General features: G+C 38.8%; 2 protein-coding genes and 1 long non-coding RNA gene across 3 annotated transcripts; 1 reads left to right on the forward strand and 2 right to left on the reverse strand.

Moving 5' to 3' along the window:
* The first annotated feature begins 3,620 nt into the window (after nucleotides 1-3,620).
* Nucleotides 3,621-4,218, forward strand: LOC129738917 (uncharacterized). The gene is made up of 2 exons (XR_008735683.1): nucleotides 3,621-3,931; nucleotides 3,992-4,218. It is a non-coding gene; the product is annotated as an uncharacterized LOC129738917 (long non-coding RNA).
* A 5,687-nt stretch (nucleotides 4,219-9,905) lies between these two features.
* On the reverse strand, nucleotides 9,906-13,274 carry LOC129737826 (uncharacterized protein K02A2.6-like). The gene is made up of 2 exons (XM_055728984.1): nucleotides 12,706-13,274; nucleotides 9,906-11,229 (listed from the first exon to the last, which is right to left on the reverse strand). Exons 1-2 carry the CDS (start codon nucleotides 13,272-13,274, stop codon nucleotides 9,906-9,908), a joined length of 1,893 nt encoding a protein of 630 aa, XP_055584959.1.
* A 243-nt stretch (nucleotides 13,275-13,517) lies between these two features.
* On the reverse strand, nucleotides 13,518-15,136 carry LOC129737827 (uncharacterized). The gene is made up of 3 exons (XM_055728985.1): nucleotides 14,770-15,136; nucleotides 14,181-14,550; nucleotides 13,518-14,116 (listed from the first exon to the last, which is right to left on the reverse strand). Exons 1-3 carry the CDS (start codon nucleotides 15,134-15,136, stop codon nucleotides 13,648-13,650), a joined length of 1,206 nt encoding a protein of 401 aa, XP_055584960.1. The 3' UTR covers nucleotides 13,518-13,647.
* Nucleotides 15,137-16,566: the final 1,430 nt, after the last annotated feature.

Raw genomic sequence — 16,566 nt, forward strand, 5'->3', positions numbered from 1 at the left:
CACTGTAGCAAACGGTCCTTTCCATTTGTTTTGCTGTCCCGGGAGGAACTTTTATTTTTGTCGTCGAAAAGTGCGGAAATTCCATACTATAAATACTTCTTGCTGAAGCAGGTGCAATCAGAACGACGGGCCATTCGCATTTTCGTCGGTTCTTCGGAAACCATCACGGATTCACCTAAATATCAATCGTAGGTATTTACCTAAACGGTGTGTGGTGGAAATAACAACAAACCAAATCATGGATTTGTTTGTTGAGGAGCCCGCCCCCAGCAGTCGGCAAGCTACCGGAAGATCCCGTAAGTTTCAATCTTATAATCTTTAGCCCTTATTGTTTATTGACTGTAACATTTTGAATTTCAGTTCCCCGCACAATCGTGATCCGAAGGACAAAAACGCTGGATCATCGATAGCACTTTTTTGCTATGGCCGGAAGGGACCGTCGTTGGAAATTTCTGTCACATGTAAATGGATCCGCAATGTCAGGCGGGTGAATTTAAAGGTCGAACCACATCCATCGCCCAAATGACGGATGGAAGGAAAGCAAAGCTCCCGCTAGCACAGGAACAACGGTAGCATCCTTTTGCTGCAACTATGGCCGGATGGGACCTTTCTAGTCGATCCCTTACCAGCACCTAACAATTCTGGCCGGTTGAATTCGTAGCTGATTGATACCCAATTGGATGGACATGTAAATGTAAGTCTACAATAAATGTATTTAAAAAATTAAAACTTAAATGGTTTCATAAAAAGATCCGAAAACCCTTTATCAAAATTTGCACATGTGTGCGTGCCATGTCCCCGTATGTATGATTCCAATAAACGTATGCATACCTTCGGAAGAAACATTTTGTCGAATCGTTTTATACCTTTACTGAAAATGTTCGGTTACAAGATAACTTTAAGAATAACTGTAAAGGAAACAGTTTGATGCCCAGAATACGTTTTCCACGAACGATTCTTGGATGTTATCTCAACTGTTTGTAGAACAGTCGCTCCATACAAATGTTTTAACAGTTTTAAACAGTAACATAACTTAACGCCACATTCAACAGACCGTCGTTTTGGAATTCAAGATAAGTGCAATGTTTTTTATGGTTTCAGATATCATTTTCTAAACGTTTTTTTACGCTGTTTCTTATCGTTTTATAACTACAACAGGAACTGTTATGTTACAATATTTTCGTATTCGGGGAGTGCGATGCGATGCGAACCTGCGAGTGCGTTTCAATGCGGCGAACTACATGATGAAAATGAAATGTGAATTGCTTAAATCAACTTATTCCGCCGCTCGAGTTCGCATTGGACACGTTTGTTGATTTGCATCGCATCGCTCTCACTACACATCGGCCTTTGTGTAGAGAAATTGGAATAGGAATTATAATCTGGGATTTCACTGACATCTTTTTTGAGTGTGTTTGATGAGAAAACACTGAGATTTTTCAAATAAGTGTATAATTATTTTATAAATGACTGCATTAATTAAAAAAAATGTTAGAAGAATTATTCAAAAGAAATTTCAAAACTACCCGCATAAATAAGGATTGTTACCAAACGATTTCCTTAATAGTAAAGCGATGATTTGATGAAGTGTAAAAAAACGTTTAGCAAACGATTATTCAAACCGTGAAATACATTAGTTTAAACGTGAATTCCAAATTCACAGTATTTTAAATATGTCGTTAGGTTATGTAATTGTTAATAACCGTTAAAACATTTGTATGGACGAACCGTTCTTCTTGCAGTCCATGTTAGGTTTAAAAACCGATTGCTGAAAGTGTATTTAGATCATCGGATGGTTATCGTTATAGTTTTTTCGAGGAGCTCTCATTATTAAACGCTTACGTCAATGGTTGTGTAACGATTTGACTTTATTTTATTCCAACATTATTCAAACCGTTTTAGGAATCGTTCATGAAAAGAGCACGCACACAAACGCAATATTTTTAATGTATTGGGAGATTTTCGGATAAAAATAGAAATTGTTTTCTAATTTCAACATTTTATTGAATATCGTTTAATGTTACCAACTAATTTGCCTAATTTGATGCAACGTTGAAAACGCATTCATGCTGCTTCTCTCACAGGAATTCCAGAATATTGTTTGCTCCCTCGATGTCTCCCTCTTGGCAGTAGCGCGAAATCGCTGATAGGTTACCCGATTCAGTTCAACGCCCTTGTTCCGTTGGCGAGAAGGAGTGTGTCGTATCCAGTGGTCCCTACAGAGTGCTCATTATCCAAATACACCCGAAGAAGGGCGTTGTAGTGGGAAATGTCCATTGCTACGTTCAAGCTGTTCAATGTTTCCCATTACTCCTGAACCAGAGCTGTACGCACCTCGGGAAGCTCCTCTAGGTTTTCTGCAATGAGAATTTCAAAAATTTCTGCTAAAGTGATTCTTAAGAAACCGCGTTTAACATACCGCAACAACGAATAACCAGTCAAGATTGAGCGCTGGAAGATACGGATTTCCTCCGGAACATCTTCCGGATCTCGGCGTTTCTTCCAGAGCATTTTACATCTTCATCCAGCCGCTTCAAAGATCGGTCGAGTCCCTGACTGGAACTAGCGGCACATGTAGCATAACCGCTGGAAAGGCAAAATAAAAACAGTGCAATTAAACACTCAGTAGAAAAATGAGCAAAAAAATCAATTACTGATATTATAATCTGTTGCGTAACATGAATTTGTAAATAAAAACGTGCCGCAAAGCGGCACCCACATAAATGGAGAATTTTTCGAACTTACCTCACAGAACATTGCGACTGCTGAATAAAACTTCCTTCCGTCTTCCGGACTGTGTTGAAATCTATGTTCCTCGCGAATCCGGCGAAATAGCGGACAAATTTGGTGGCCCGCAATATCGATGCCATGATTTTGTGGTGATGAAATGAATGATGAAACGAAAAGACCACACCGATTTTTTCTTGCTTTACGTTTGACAACCAAAACAAAGTCTACATCAGTGGTGCCAGGTTCAATGTTTTATCTATATTTGTATAGATATTGAGATGTAAAATTCAAAGGTAAATATTTTATATGATCAGAATGATTATGGGTAGTAATTTAAGAATGTTTTAGGGATCACAAATTAACTAAAATTGTAATTCAGTCCAGATGGATTCGCAAAGAATCACTCGTAATAACCGTGCATAATTTCACTTAAAGCTTTTTTAAACGCATCGCGTAGAGCGTGAGCTAAACCTCGTTTAGTATGATGTTTATGCATGCCTCCAAGATAAATTATTGTCTTCGAAACTTTATAGAATCGTATCAGAATATAAAAAAATATAAGAGATATTCTCATAACTACTCACTGATGTTTTGTAAAACTACCTGGCATCTCTGACCGGCGTTTCGCTCATTTTTGAAGTTTAAGTTTGAACGGTAAGGTTAACGGTTCGAGATAATTTTTACGATTACAGGAAAATTGAAGGAAATGGTTCATACCATTCTATCACCTTTACAGATACCATCACTTTTTCACATAAAGGTTCATGTTTCGTTTTTATCGTTCAAATTTTTGGTCGAAGTAAAGTTTAATAGAACAGCTACGTTTACACTAAAAATCACTTTTTCTGAAGCTGTAGATGAATCGTATATACTGTTTGAGATATAGTTTTTTAGTATGCGGGTATATAAAATAAACATTTGAACAATATTTCAACTTGGCACCCCTGGCCAACACATTCAAACTGCAACGAAAAAAAAAAAACAAATGGTAGGGGGATGTGAAACGGCATTAAGTTTTCAGCCAGCGACACAGAAAGGCTATTTTAATTCGACCTTCATCAGAAACCCCGGTAAGTTCGGTGCGAAAGCGATGATACCTGTGGCCGTCGCGAGAAGTGAAGAACCGACCGAATTTTGCCACCACAAGATATTTTGAAGATTACCCTGCTGCTCGATCCAGAACGGTCCTCATTACGAAATGGTAGGTAACTTTTGATTTAGTGATGTTTCAGATAAGTTGAAGTTGTGAATTTTATTTCAGATGGAGAAAAATTTAAACCCGAAGATGCTCCTGCGGTTCAAAAATTTTTGGTTCATGGATCGAGAAGTGGACTGGCCTTGGTTGCCTGAAAAGCGAATATATTCTGCGGAACTGGCCAACAGGAAACATGTGGACCAAAATGAGACACGGGAATTTTTAATGAAGATGTACTGTATTTTAGATTAAATCGAGATAAATTTTCTAGAATAATAAAATTTTTAAAATAACTGCATTGAATTTAGGAAATATATTCGAAAAGTCCCACAAAATTGAAAAAAAAATTAAAACAATCATGGCGACAGCGTGGCGCACCTACTAATACTAATGCACATGTCCACACAAACAAACAAGATTTTGGCATGTATGCGTCACCAGCAGTCATTCTGAAACGGGAAAATTCATTCCAAGTGGAATCGGCTGGGCCATTTTCTACTTGGCTGCCTGCAAAAATTCTACTAGAATTCTACTAGAACGGCTACTAGAATTCTAGTAGCCCTAGTAGAATTTTTATTAAGGGGGTAGAGATACCCGCTTAATAAAAATTCTACTAGACCCGCATAAATGCGAATTGTAACCGAACGATTTCTGAAATAGTCTCACGACGATTTGGTGAGGCATAAATAAAAGTTAAGCAGACGATTATTGGAATTGTAAAATACATTGCTTGAATCGTGAATTCCAAATTGACTGCATTTTAAATATGTTGTTAGGTTATGTAACTGTTAAAAACTGTTAAAACATTTATATGGAAGAACCTCAATACAAACAGTTAATATACCGTCCCAAAACCGCTTATGGAAACATATTTAGAACTTCGAACAGTAATCATAATTGTTATTCTTGAAGTACGCTTTTAACTGAACATTTACAGTAATAGTCAAGATACGATTCTACAAAATGTTCTTCCAACGATATACTGAAGGTTATGGGAACCGTATGCATTAATGGCGGACGCACCAAAAGGGTATATTTTTTTGGAATTTTCGGATTTTACATAAAGTCATTAATTTTATTTTCACTATATATTTCATTTTAATATTTTTCTTACATTTTGTTGATTCGGAAAAAAATAACACACTCCTACACTCAGGCAAATTTTTATTATAATTTTTATAAGATGCCTCTTATGAACCGCTTTTTAGAGTGCAAAATTGGTTTTCATAAGAGTCTTATGAAATTCTTTCTATTTTCATAAGAAGTTCTTATGAAAAACACAAGAAGCGGCATTGTGAAAAATAATGAACACATTCACTTCATTAGTCTGTTTTTCATCGTCATACAAAGGACTCTCTAGTTGTGGAGTTATAAGTTTTTGTAATAGTTAAATGTGATTTCGATCTTCTAAATCGTAAGTTTGAGTAGAAAATCATTTTTTGTAAACGTTGAAAACAATTATTTACTTAAGTACTTTTTTTTGTTTTCTTTTCAGCATGCTGACCACCGACTAAAATAATTTTATGAATGGACCGGTTGCTACCGAATAACTTTATTGGTATCGAGTGTTGATGTGCTGCTGATAGTGATATAATTTGAAATAAGTCGGCCGAATAATAAAATTAAAGTTTTAAACATCAAATTTCTTGAATTATTTTCACCAAACGTGACATTTCATGTTTCCATAAGACCCTCTTATGAAATGCGAAAATTTCTTATTGGAGTAGGTGTTCATTCGCGTCATAAGACAATCTTATGAATTTCAATGGTTTTTCTTATGGCGCCACTTCATAAGAGAATCTTATGGCATATATAAGAGTATTTTTCTGAGTGTACCTCTGATCCAGCTTGCAAAACTTATTAATTGTAAATTAAGTGGGCCCGAAATCTCACTGCAGGGCCAGGGGAGTCTCCCCGGCTGGGGAACTCGAGCTGCCTAAAAAAAGCAGCATTCGCCGACACTAGAAAGAAAAATAGAAAAAAAAAACAGTCAGATACACACAGGAAATTGGAAATATGAAAAATTGGGATACTTCTTAAGCAGCAAGTGAAAAAAAGAAATACAGATCCACTCACCTGCAATATTTACATCTTTTGGCCTGTACTGACTCCAGCTCTCGGTGCACCAACTATCTAGTCCATTGCTGTAGCTAAATGGCTAAACTATAAAACATTTCTAGCGAAATTGCTGTTAATAGCAATTTCGCCACCAGAATGACCAGAATCAACTTTTAAATTTATTATTCTTATTTTCCTTCTTCTGCTAGCAGTCATAACAGTTGTCATCAGAGGTGCCAGGTGTCCTGATTTATCTAGATTTGTCCTGATTTTCGAGAGACCGTCCTGAATTTTCAAAAACTTTTGAGTTGTACTGATTTTTGAAAATTGGTCTCTCAAATATCCTGAATTGTCCTGATTTTCATGAAAAAAATTCAAATGTAATCGAATTTGAGATTAAACCACTGATTAAACTATTTCGAATAAATCTGTTCAGTTGATATGATGATGGTGTTTGTCGATATGAACTGCAGGCCAGAGAAGAAACTGCGTACTGTAGTTGCATAAATCAAGCCGTTTACAGCACCTGTATTGCGTCTTTATTTATGTTATCTAAGCAGAACTGCTTATTATTTTTATGAATCAAAAGGTGTCCTGAAAAATCATGATTTTTAGCTTCGCGTTGTCTTGATTTTTGACGAAACCACCTGGCCCCCCTGGTTCTCATTAAGAATAAGTGTCAAAATTGTGAGGACGTTAGAAGTAATCGTTCGAGATGATTTTAACGGTTAATAAAAAAAGTTCGTTAATAGTTCAAACCGTTAAGATGATCTAATCTATAGCGTGACTTTTCACATAAACGTGGAGGATTGGTTTAAATCGTTTTATTTTAAATTGATTTATTCGTTTTGGATAGTTTTACTCAATAGCTATGCTTATATAAACAGTCACAGTTGCAGGAGAGGTTCGATTATCGTTTTGATTGTTTGAGGTAGAGTTTTTTCGTATGCGGGGAGCTACTAGAATTCTAGTAGCCGTTCTAGTAGAATTTCTGCAGGCACCCAAGTCGAAAATGGCCCACTCGATTCTACTTGAAATGAATTTTCCCGTTTCAAAATGACTTTGTGACACATACAGGCACACATCTTTCATTGTATTAGCATGTGCATGAGTGTTGGTAAATGAGAAATATTCTGTAGCCATGTTTTTTTTTTCAGATACAAAATCAATTTTGAAGATTTTCGGATATTTGTTAAAAATGCTATTCATGTTTATGTAATTTTATTGTCATATTAAGAGAATAAATTTATACTTAGTATAATGCACTGGGCAAACTACAATTTATCTCGTTCGTCTTTATATTCATCCTAACGTATCCTGCCCTTTTGGTGAAAAGGACCGCTGAGTTCGAAGTCCTTATCCTAGCAACCGTAAAACACAAAGATGAGGCACTTCACTCATGTCTCGTTTCCTCTTCTGGGCAGCACGACCTATCCAGCGAAATTTGGCCCCTGATTTGAGTGGTTTCATCCGACGCAATTTCTCCTGACAATCACGGGAAAGAATTGTAGACACGTACTCTCCATAATCGTCTTGAGCTTTCTGGGGCCACTTTTTAGGCAATTTATCGCTGACTGCATGAATAAGGTTTGATGATTCTGCCTCAAAAAATGTTGAAATACTCCTGAAACATAGAAAACAACATTATGAAACCTTAAATTATAAAATCAAACATAATTTTACCATTCCGAGTTCCACGCTTCTTTCGCTGGACAGAGTAGGCAAACAAATGGCCGACGACGAGAAAAATTCTGCCTGCCGCCTGCATGCTCAGTTCAGGGCTGCCAGGTCTAATAATTAACTCAAATGTTTAAAAATTATTAAATTTTTAAAATAATTCAATATTATTTAATTTTTTTTTAAATATTTTTATAAATGAAACTTTTTTTTACAGATGAAACAAATGCGCTGTGCACTAGATTGGTTTTCCCACTCCATATTTATCATTTGTGTAATCAGTGTGAAATCTGTCAATATTATTTATGTCAACTGCTTTTTGGCCGTATGATATGCTCGTTGTACACAAATGCAAATAACGTGATAGATAAAATTAATACTTCAAATATAAATATCAATATTTATACTTAATTAATAACGTTATATTCTGTTTAATAAATTGAATAAATCAATTGAGAATTTTGAAGCAATTTGATTGATTGATGTCAAACAATCAAGCCTTTTTTCGATCTTTAAACACAAAGTTGTACAAGTATTTTAAATAGGCATAAATCAAGTAATCGAAATAGCCTAAAAATAATGAATAATGCGTGTAATTTAAAATTAGCTTTAATTTTTTGTGAAACTGAGTAACATTGAAATATATTATAAAGCTAAATGAATCAAAAGGTTTTTAGAAATATTTTTTATTATTCATGTTTTAATTTTTTTCTAATCTACGAACATCTGAAGTTTCTAGCAACCAAACGTTAACCATTTTTTTCGTACCTCTATAATTTATAACTCAAATGAAGAGCTTTAAATTTAAGAATTTAATCGAAATTAAAATATTGTTAGTAATACAAATTTCAATCCTATTGCGCTATCTTACGTGTTTGTCTTCATTGATGGATTTTCTTTCATAATTTGACTTGCAAGAAAAACATGTTTTTAAACCATTGAAAATGTAATCCAAATTCAATTTTTTTGTGAATTTGAAAAAAAAAAATGGTACTGGAGTCAATGCCGAAGCCATGATTTTTTTTTAATTTGGCAGTATGGCCGCCAGGAAGCCACTAGTACTTGCAGAGAACACATGAACAAGATGAACAATTAGAAGGATGGTTCATCTTATTTGTGTAGCATAAGCATGAACAACATGAAGTGTAGATGTCTGTGTGACAGATTTCAATTTTTCTCACAAATACTAAGAATTTCGGCCGTTAAATTGTCAGTTAGCTGCCATAAATACACGTTTAAAAAAAGTCAGGTAGAATAATAATTGACTGGGTAGTTCCTACAAAGAATCTTGTTTTATTGTATCCTACGGGCAGACGAATGCAACAAATCACCTATCTATATGAAACAACTCAACGATGATAAGCGACATTGGAAATACAAGTTGTCGCTTATCACCTCTGAATGCTATCTGTGAAGAGCGACTCAAGAGACAACTCTGAGCGATGTATTATCCTTCGTTTGTTTCCGAACTGGTTTGGTTGTAGCGTTTAGCAGAAGAATTGAGCAGTTTTTCCTAACAGGAGAATCGGCGTATACAAATCGTATACACGTATTTTGACTTATTTGGAATTCGTAATTGTTCTGGAATTTTTACGATCCCACCTAGATAATTTTTAAATTAAAATTTATAAATTTATATATTTACCTACTTGTTTTTTCTTAGTGGAAAACATGAACTTACTGCTTATGCATGGTGGTGCATAGTTCCAGTCGAATTGATTTGACTGAAAAATAACCATTTCCTATCAAACAAAAACTTTTCAGCACTTTTCATGGTTGAATAGATATAAATTTTGCATTGATGTAAAATTTGAAAATAAAAATTTACTCCAGATATTTGGTTTTGCAATGGTTTTTTCAATGATTTTTTCAAAGTATTTTCACACATTGTCTTTTTGACTTAACAAAAATCACTAGTATTGGTTGGGACAGATTTTAGTAAGAATTTAACTATTTTTGCAGGAACAATCACTAAAATATGAAACAACTAGTTTTACAAACAAGTCTTCGCTTAAGTCTTGCATTGAACTTTCAACAAAGTATAGTGAAGAGTAAAAAATCTAGGTTTGTGACATTCTAGGACATGTTCCATTGTGAGTATGCAGTTTGACTGCCTACAGGGAATCACCCAACATGCTGCCATTGCTAACACACGACTTACCTTCAGCAAGGTTGACTACTCAATGACTAACCGAAACAGGCTAACACTCACACTGACTCAACAGCAATCGGATGGGCCCCGTGGCTAAGCTACCGCATAAGCTGCAGACTGCTGTATGCTACTCATACTATCCTCGAGATTTTTCCCATTTAATTTCGCTTCGCGGTCTCTTTCATTTAACAGTTGGTCGTTGTTATCAGACATTACACGTTCCAATAAAGGTAAACCACGTTTTACCTTTCGACCCATCATTACTTCCTCAGGCGAAACTTTTGTTACTGAATGGATTCCTGCGTTGTAAGCTTGTACTGCATTTTGGAGTTCCTCAGTGTAGCTGCTTCCACTCGAAACTGCAATGGACATTGCCTTATTTACGACCTTCATAAAACTTTCCACTAACCCATTTTGTTGTGGAAAGAATGGTGTTGAAAAAATAGTGTTGATGCCACGATCTTCACAATACTGTCCATATTCCTCACCGTTGAATGGAGGTCCGTTGTCAGTTTTAATTGAATTTGGGAATCCTTCTCTTCCAAACACATCATCCAAAATTTTCCTGGTATATTGAAAAGCTGTTGATTTCACTGGCCGAGCCATTGCGTAACGAGATCTTAAGTCAATTATCACTAGGATAGATATTCCCCCAAACTTCAAGTAGGGGCCATTAAAGTCCATTGCTATAATCTCCCAGACAGCTTTTGGGGCAAATACGCGCAGCATGGGAGTGTGTTTTTCAGGTTTCCCATTAACAGCGCAGTGCACGCACGCCTCTACCCACCGTTCAGCATCCCTGGAAATTCCAGGCCACCAAACAAACTTACGCAATATACTTTTGAGTTTAGCTGACAATGGATGCCCAGCATGAGCTATTGATAAAGCTTTCTTCCTCAAGCTCTCAGGAACTACTACACAACCATTTTTAACAAGCATGCCGTCTTTAACAAATAAGTCGTTTGAAACTGCTTTAAATTTTGTTAAGTCTTTAGGCCAGTCTCCAGATTCGAGGGAGTCCAAAACACCTTGTAGCGCAGTATCAGAAGCCGTGTGCTGTTTAATTTCGGCTTCAGTCAAAAATTCCACGGTATTTGCTTCGAGATGAGCAATTTCCCACGGGCTATTATCTTCATTGAAGGCATCGTCACTCCCTTCATACAAGCGAGAAGAGGGATCTGCAATATTCTCGCAACCACGTATGAATTCCACGTCATAACTGTAGGGACTTAGCCTCAAAGCCCAACCGTCAGCTCTAGTCAAGGCCCGTTTTGCTGTTTCTCGAGATCGGTTCAATATAAACGTTATGCCCTTGGCATCAGTGCGCAATATAAAGTGTCTACCAAGCAAAAAATAAGCGAAATGTTCGACTGCCCACACAGCGGCCAACGCTTCCCGCTGGTTTTGTGCGTACTTCCTTTCGGTAATCGTTAGAGCCTTTGACGCGAAACTAATTATTCGAGGATTTCTATCTCTATTTTCTTGGACCAACACTGCTCCTAGGGCGTTGGGAGAGGCATCTGTATACAAAATAGTTTTGTCTTTCTCCGAAAAATATCCTAGAGATACTGTGCAATGGACTATACGATCTTTAATCAACTCAAACGATCTTTCTTGTTCACTTCCCCAGCTCCAAGTTTTAGATGAAACTGCTGTCCACAATGGGCAGGAAATCTCCGCAAAAACTTTTATGTACGAGCCAGTGATTGAAATCCTCACCAATTTTCTCATCAGAGGTATTCAAAATATACGCTATGAGGCCTCGCATAGCTATACAGAAGACGATACATATACATTCATTCAAACCTCCCCCCCTTAAGAAGGATCTGCTCTGAGAGACACTATTCGTTTGCTGCCCCGAACGAACTCTCTCAACTTTCGGTCGCTACATGATGCATGAAGAAGACGAGGCACACATACTCATTTACGTTATTGAATTTGATGGACTCAAGCTGATAGCTGCGTTGAGGAGAACACCTTCAACCTCGCCGCAAAGGTTGAGGCAACAACGACAACAACCGAACTTGTTGAATTGGATAGGCCCGCAACGTATGGAGCAAGGAGAGGGGAGGAAAAAGAAACGAAAACACTAGCTGCCTGCGTGCGGTTGCTGTGCAATAATAGCAACAGCAGAAAAACCTCGGGTATTCGATCCAGGCACAAACGAGGAGAGTCGGGTTTGCTCTGCCTTTTGAATTCGGTTCCCTCAAGAATGTAGTGAGGAGATGAGTGAGAGCCATTCGTTTGGTTTTTTGGAATCGCTGCCTCGAATGTATACTGCTCCTTGAAGGCGGGCCATGTTGAGAGTGTATGCATCATCGGTTTTGTCGTTTTCGCTGCCTCAAAGCAACCTTTGCTTCCGAGTAAAGCAGTGAGCGAGAGATGGTTGATCAACTCATGCTCAGCAAAATTCAATCACTGGTACGAGCCGACAAAAGAAGCCAAACCTAAAAAACTCCTCAGTTCTGAAACTGAGTTGGGGTGCCGGAATTTCTTGATATCCTTTATTTTTGAATCATCGATGTTAAATCCAGATTCATCCAAAACATGACCCAAGAACTTAATCCGCGCTTGGTCAAACTCACATTTTGCCGTATTTAGTGTTAAATTGTTTGCGTTCAATATTCGTAACACATGTGCTACAGTTTTCCGAAGTTCAACTAGAGTTTCAGCAAATAGAAGAATGTCATCAATATATACAATCTTGTTTTCCACTTCCTCAAGAATTCGCGCCATTTCCCGCTGGAAGATCTCGGGCGCGCAGTTCACCCCAAACATAAGACGAGTGAACCGGTACATGCCGTCTTCTGCGAGAAAAGTAGTTAGATCACGTGATTCATTGCTTAATTCCAGATGGTAGTACGCGTTGGACAAGTCTAATTTTGAAAAATACCTGGCTCCGTGCAATCTAACTTTCATCTCTTCAAGGAGAGGCAATCGATAATATTGACGCTTAATTGCCCTATTTGGAGCGCGCATATTAACCACTAAGCGAAAATCGTCCTTGCCTTTTGGAACTGCGGACATTCCGCTGATCCAATCAGGCGCTGAAACAACCTTTTCAATAATTCCCCTTGTTTCCATATCTTTCAGTCGAAGTCTCGCGGCTTCGCGATAAGCAGCCGGCACATTATAGTAGGCGTTTTTCTCTGGGAGAATCGATCTGTCAACGCAAAACTTTACTTTGACTCCAGGCATCTTCGGAAACGGTTTAGTTTGCTCCGTCTGTCCGCAGTTAAATACATCGGCCCCAACTTTCAACAATTCCATTTCACTGGCAGTATTCCTACCCAGCAACGAACAGCGACCCTGGCTCACCACTAGAAAATCGGCAGTGACCGCGGGTTTAACGAAGTCAATTACCTGGATCTCAGCTTTGAAGGCGTAATCTACCTGCATTGGCCTATCGGCAGCATATCCTCGCACACCTTTGCTCCATGGTACTTCGAAAGGATAGAGCATCGCAGTCCCAGCCCGAAATTGCTTTTCCAGCTTTCGCCAATCATCGCCACCAATGACGTTGGTATCTGCACCCGAGTCAATTAAAAACTTGATTGGACTCGATGACCCAACAGTGCAATCAACTAGCACATCCCCAAGCGAAAGTGCGTTGATTTGCTGGAAGATTAAAAAAAAAAATAGAATTGGCGAAAAGAGAACAAAAAAAAAATGAAACGACGGAGACTATGTGTGTAAGTTGTTTTATTAAATTGCAAAATGATTTTTGATAACTAAAATTTTTAATTTCTGTTTACCTGCACTTTGTGGTCATCAACCTGAGCTGAAGAATTTGAGATTTTGGGTTGCAGATGGTTAGACTCGAGTTGGCTGTCTGTCACAACACTGATGCGTTTTGACGGCAAGTTTTAGCATAATGACCGCTTCGTCCACAGGAGTAACAATCCTTGTCCAGTGCAGGGCACCGTCGGCCGACATGGATTGCCCGATTACACCTGGAGCATCTCCCATCTCGCTGCAACGATGGCTTAAAATCGGTCCGGATTCGTTTTGGCTTGAACCCGTCATTTCGCTCGAATGTGTTGTATCGCTTTCGCATCGTCCCAGTGTCACGGGAAGCAGCACGAGAAACAGCCATTATGGACGTTGAATCAACACCCAGTGAAGGCTCTGGCAGCATCGCTTCGTCCCGTGTTGCAGATTGTACGATGAAATCCGTTTCATGCCCATATGTCCTTGCTGCCTTGGCAAGCTCACGATTCCTGAGTCCTTTTAGGAGTTGTGTCCGGACAAATCGATCCTGATCGGATGGACTGTACCCGCAGAGCCATACTTTTTCCCTCAACCTAGATTGGAATAAATTTGTAAAATAATTTCTCGCTTTTTTTTAGGACAGTGTGATCAAATAACCTGGAATGGAAGTTGATGACGGATTCTCCTTTTTCCTGTTGCATTGAAGAGAACATGTCGTGCTCGGCAGCAGTATCAGTCAAGCCTTTCAAATACCCCTCAATATTGTTGACAATAACTGTGTAGCAATCGGGTGCACTTGAAGTAGGACGTAATTTCGCCGCACGGACAATTCCTTGAAGCTCATCTCCGATGGATAGATATAAAAGTTGGGATCGCTTTACAGGGTCATAAGCGTTGGACAATGACGCCGCGATTTCGAAATTCTCGAAATATTTTGTCCAAGCTTCCCACATTTTATTGGCAGGCACACCACTTGGAAAAGATTTTATATTATCCCACCTGATACTTGGAGCACTGCTATCGTAAGGCCGATGACATAGTGAATACGATGCGATGCGATGCGGTGAATGCGATTCAATGCGGTGAACCACATTTGATGAAAATGTATGTGAATCGCTTAAACCTGACATACTCAACGCGGCGAAGCATATGTCAATTTGTTCCGCCGCTCGAGTTCGCGTAGGCTGCGTCCGTAAATTTTCCGCCAATTCGCATCGCATCGCACTCACTATGTCATCGGCCTAAGGCAATACGTTTGCTGCAACCAAAGTAGACGCAGGTGGTATCGTGGAGCTGGTAACTTGGTCCGGTGTCGATCCAGAAGTTTTATTGTGTTCGACATTAGACGATTTTGAACCTGTTATTTCGGCAATAGTCCTTTCGAGATCCCGCACCCTTTGTTGAAGCTCCCGAGATTCCTGTTCCGGATCAACTACTTCGTTGTAAATGGCGTAAGGGTCTTCGTCAAGAACATCAGCATCATTGATGCCCACCGCATCAACTACTTCCGGCTGGTTTAATAGAACATATTTCCCTGGAATAGGGACTTCCATCTCACATTCCTCTTCGTTTTCGTAGGCTGGAGCCCGAACGTACTTTCCGGCTTTCGACATTTTAAGATTGTATGATTACAATAAGCGTCTGAAAGTCAAAACAGTTTTATGAGATTCAACGTATTCGAATAGATTTCCGGAAATCCGCATTTAAAATATTAAAAGAAGACATCAGTTTATTAGCGCTCAAAGTTTTTTGTACCTGTCCCGAGCTAGGTTCTTGTTTTCTTTCACATCCAAAAAATCTTTTTTTTAGGTTACTCAACTTGCTGAAATCACTCAGCTCAAGCTGCATTAGAATGCATAATGTTATCACTAACTAATATTAATTATTTATTCCTTCCTCGAATCGAAAAAAAAAATCATTGTTTCGAGCTAAATCCTACAATTTTATTTCAATCAAACTCATCGTTTCGTCCCGAGCTAGATCCACTCTGTTACGCTCGACCTGAGCCAAATTCAATCTTATTGCTCGTCCCGAGCTTAATAAAACTTGTTTGCTCGCTCAAGCTATACTCACTATTTTATGCTCGTCCCGAGCTAAAACAAATTTATGTGCTCGTCTTGAGCTATATTAACTTAAGTGCTCGTCCCGAGCTATATTCAACTTAGGTGCTCGTCCCGAGCTATATTCAACTTAGGTGCTCGTCCCGAGCTATATTCAACTTAAGTGCTCGTCCCGAGCTATATTCAACTTAGGTGCTCGTCCCGAGCTATATTCAACTTAGGTGCTCGTCCCGAGCTATATTCAACTTAAGTGCTCGTCCCGAGCTAAATTCAACTTAAGTGCTCGTCCCGAGCTAAATTCACAATATTTTTATGCTCGTCCCGAGCTAAATTCACAATATTTTCATGCTCGTCCCGAGCTGAATTCACAATATTTTTATGCTCGTCCCGAGCTAAACCAAGCTAAACTCAATTTCCTTAGAGCAAACGCACCAATGAGTGAGTATACGCGGCCCGGTTTTGCTCATTTCAGCGGCCCGGTTTTAGGATACACACTCTTTCGCGCACCAGTTGGGTGAGCATCGCGGGCGAGTCTTAGGCCGATGACATAGTGAATACGATGCGATGCGATGCGGTGAATGCGGTTCAATGCGGTGAACCACATTTGATGAAAATGTATGTGAATCGCTTAAACCTGACATAGGCCGATGACATAGTGAATACGATGCGATGCGATGCGGTGAATGCGGTTCAATGCGGTGAACCACATTTGATGAAAATGTATGTGAATCGCTTAAACCTGACATACTCAACGCGGCGAAGCAGATGTCAATTTGTTCCGCCGCTCGAGTTCGCGTAGGCTGCGTCCGTAATTTTTCCGCTAATTCGCATCGCATCGCACTCACTATGTCATCGGCCATACTCAACGCGGCGAAGCAGATGTCAATTTGTTCCGCCGCTCGAGTTCGCGTAGGCTGCGTCCGTAAATTTTCCGCCAATTCGCATCGCATCGCACTCACTATGTCATCGGCCTTAACTGTTAA

This window comes from Uranotaenia lowii, chromosome 1 (assembly GCF_029784155.1).
Source record: "Uranotaenia lowii strain MFRU-FL chromosome 1, ASM2978415v1, whole genome shotgun sequence".
Classification (NCBI taxonomy): Eukaryota; Metazoa; Arthropoda; class Insecta; order Diptera; family Culicidae; genus Uranotaenia; species Uranotaenia lowii.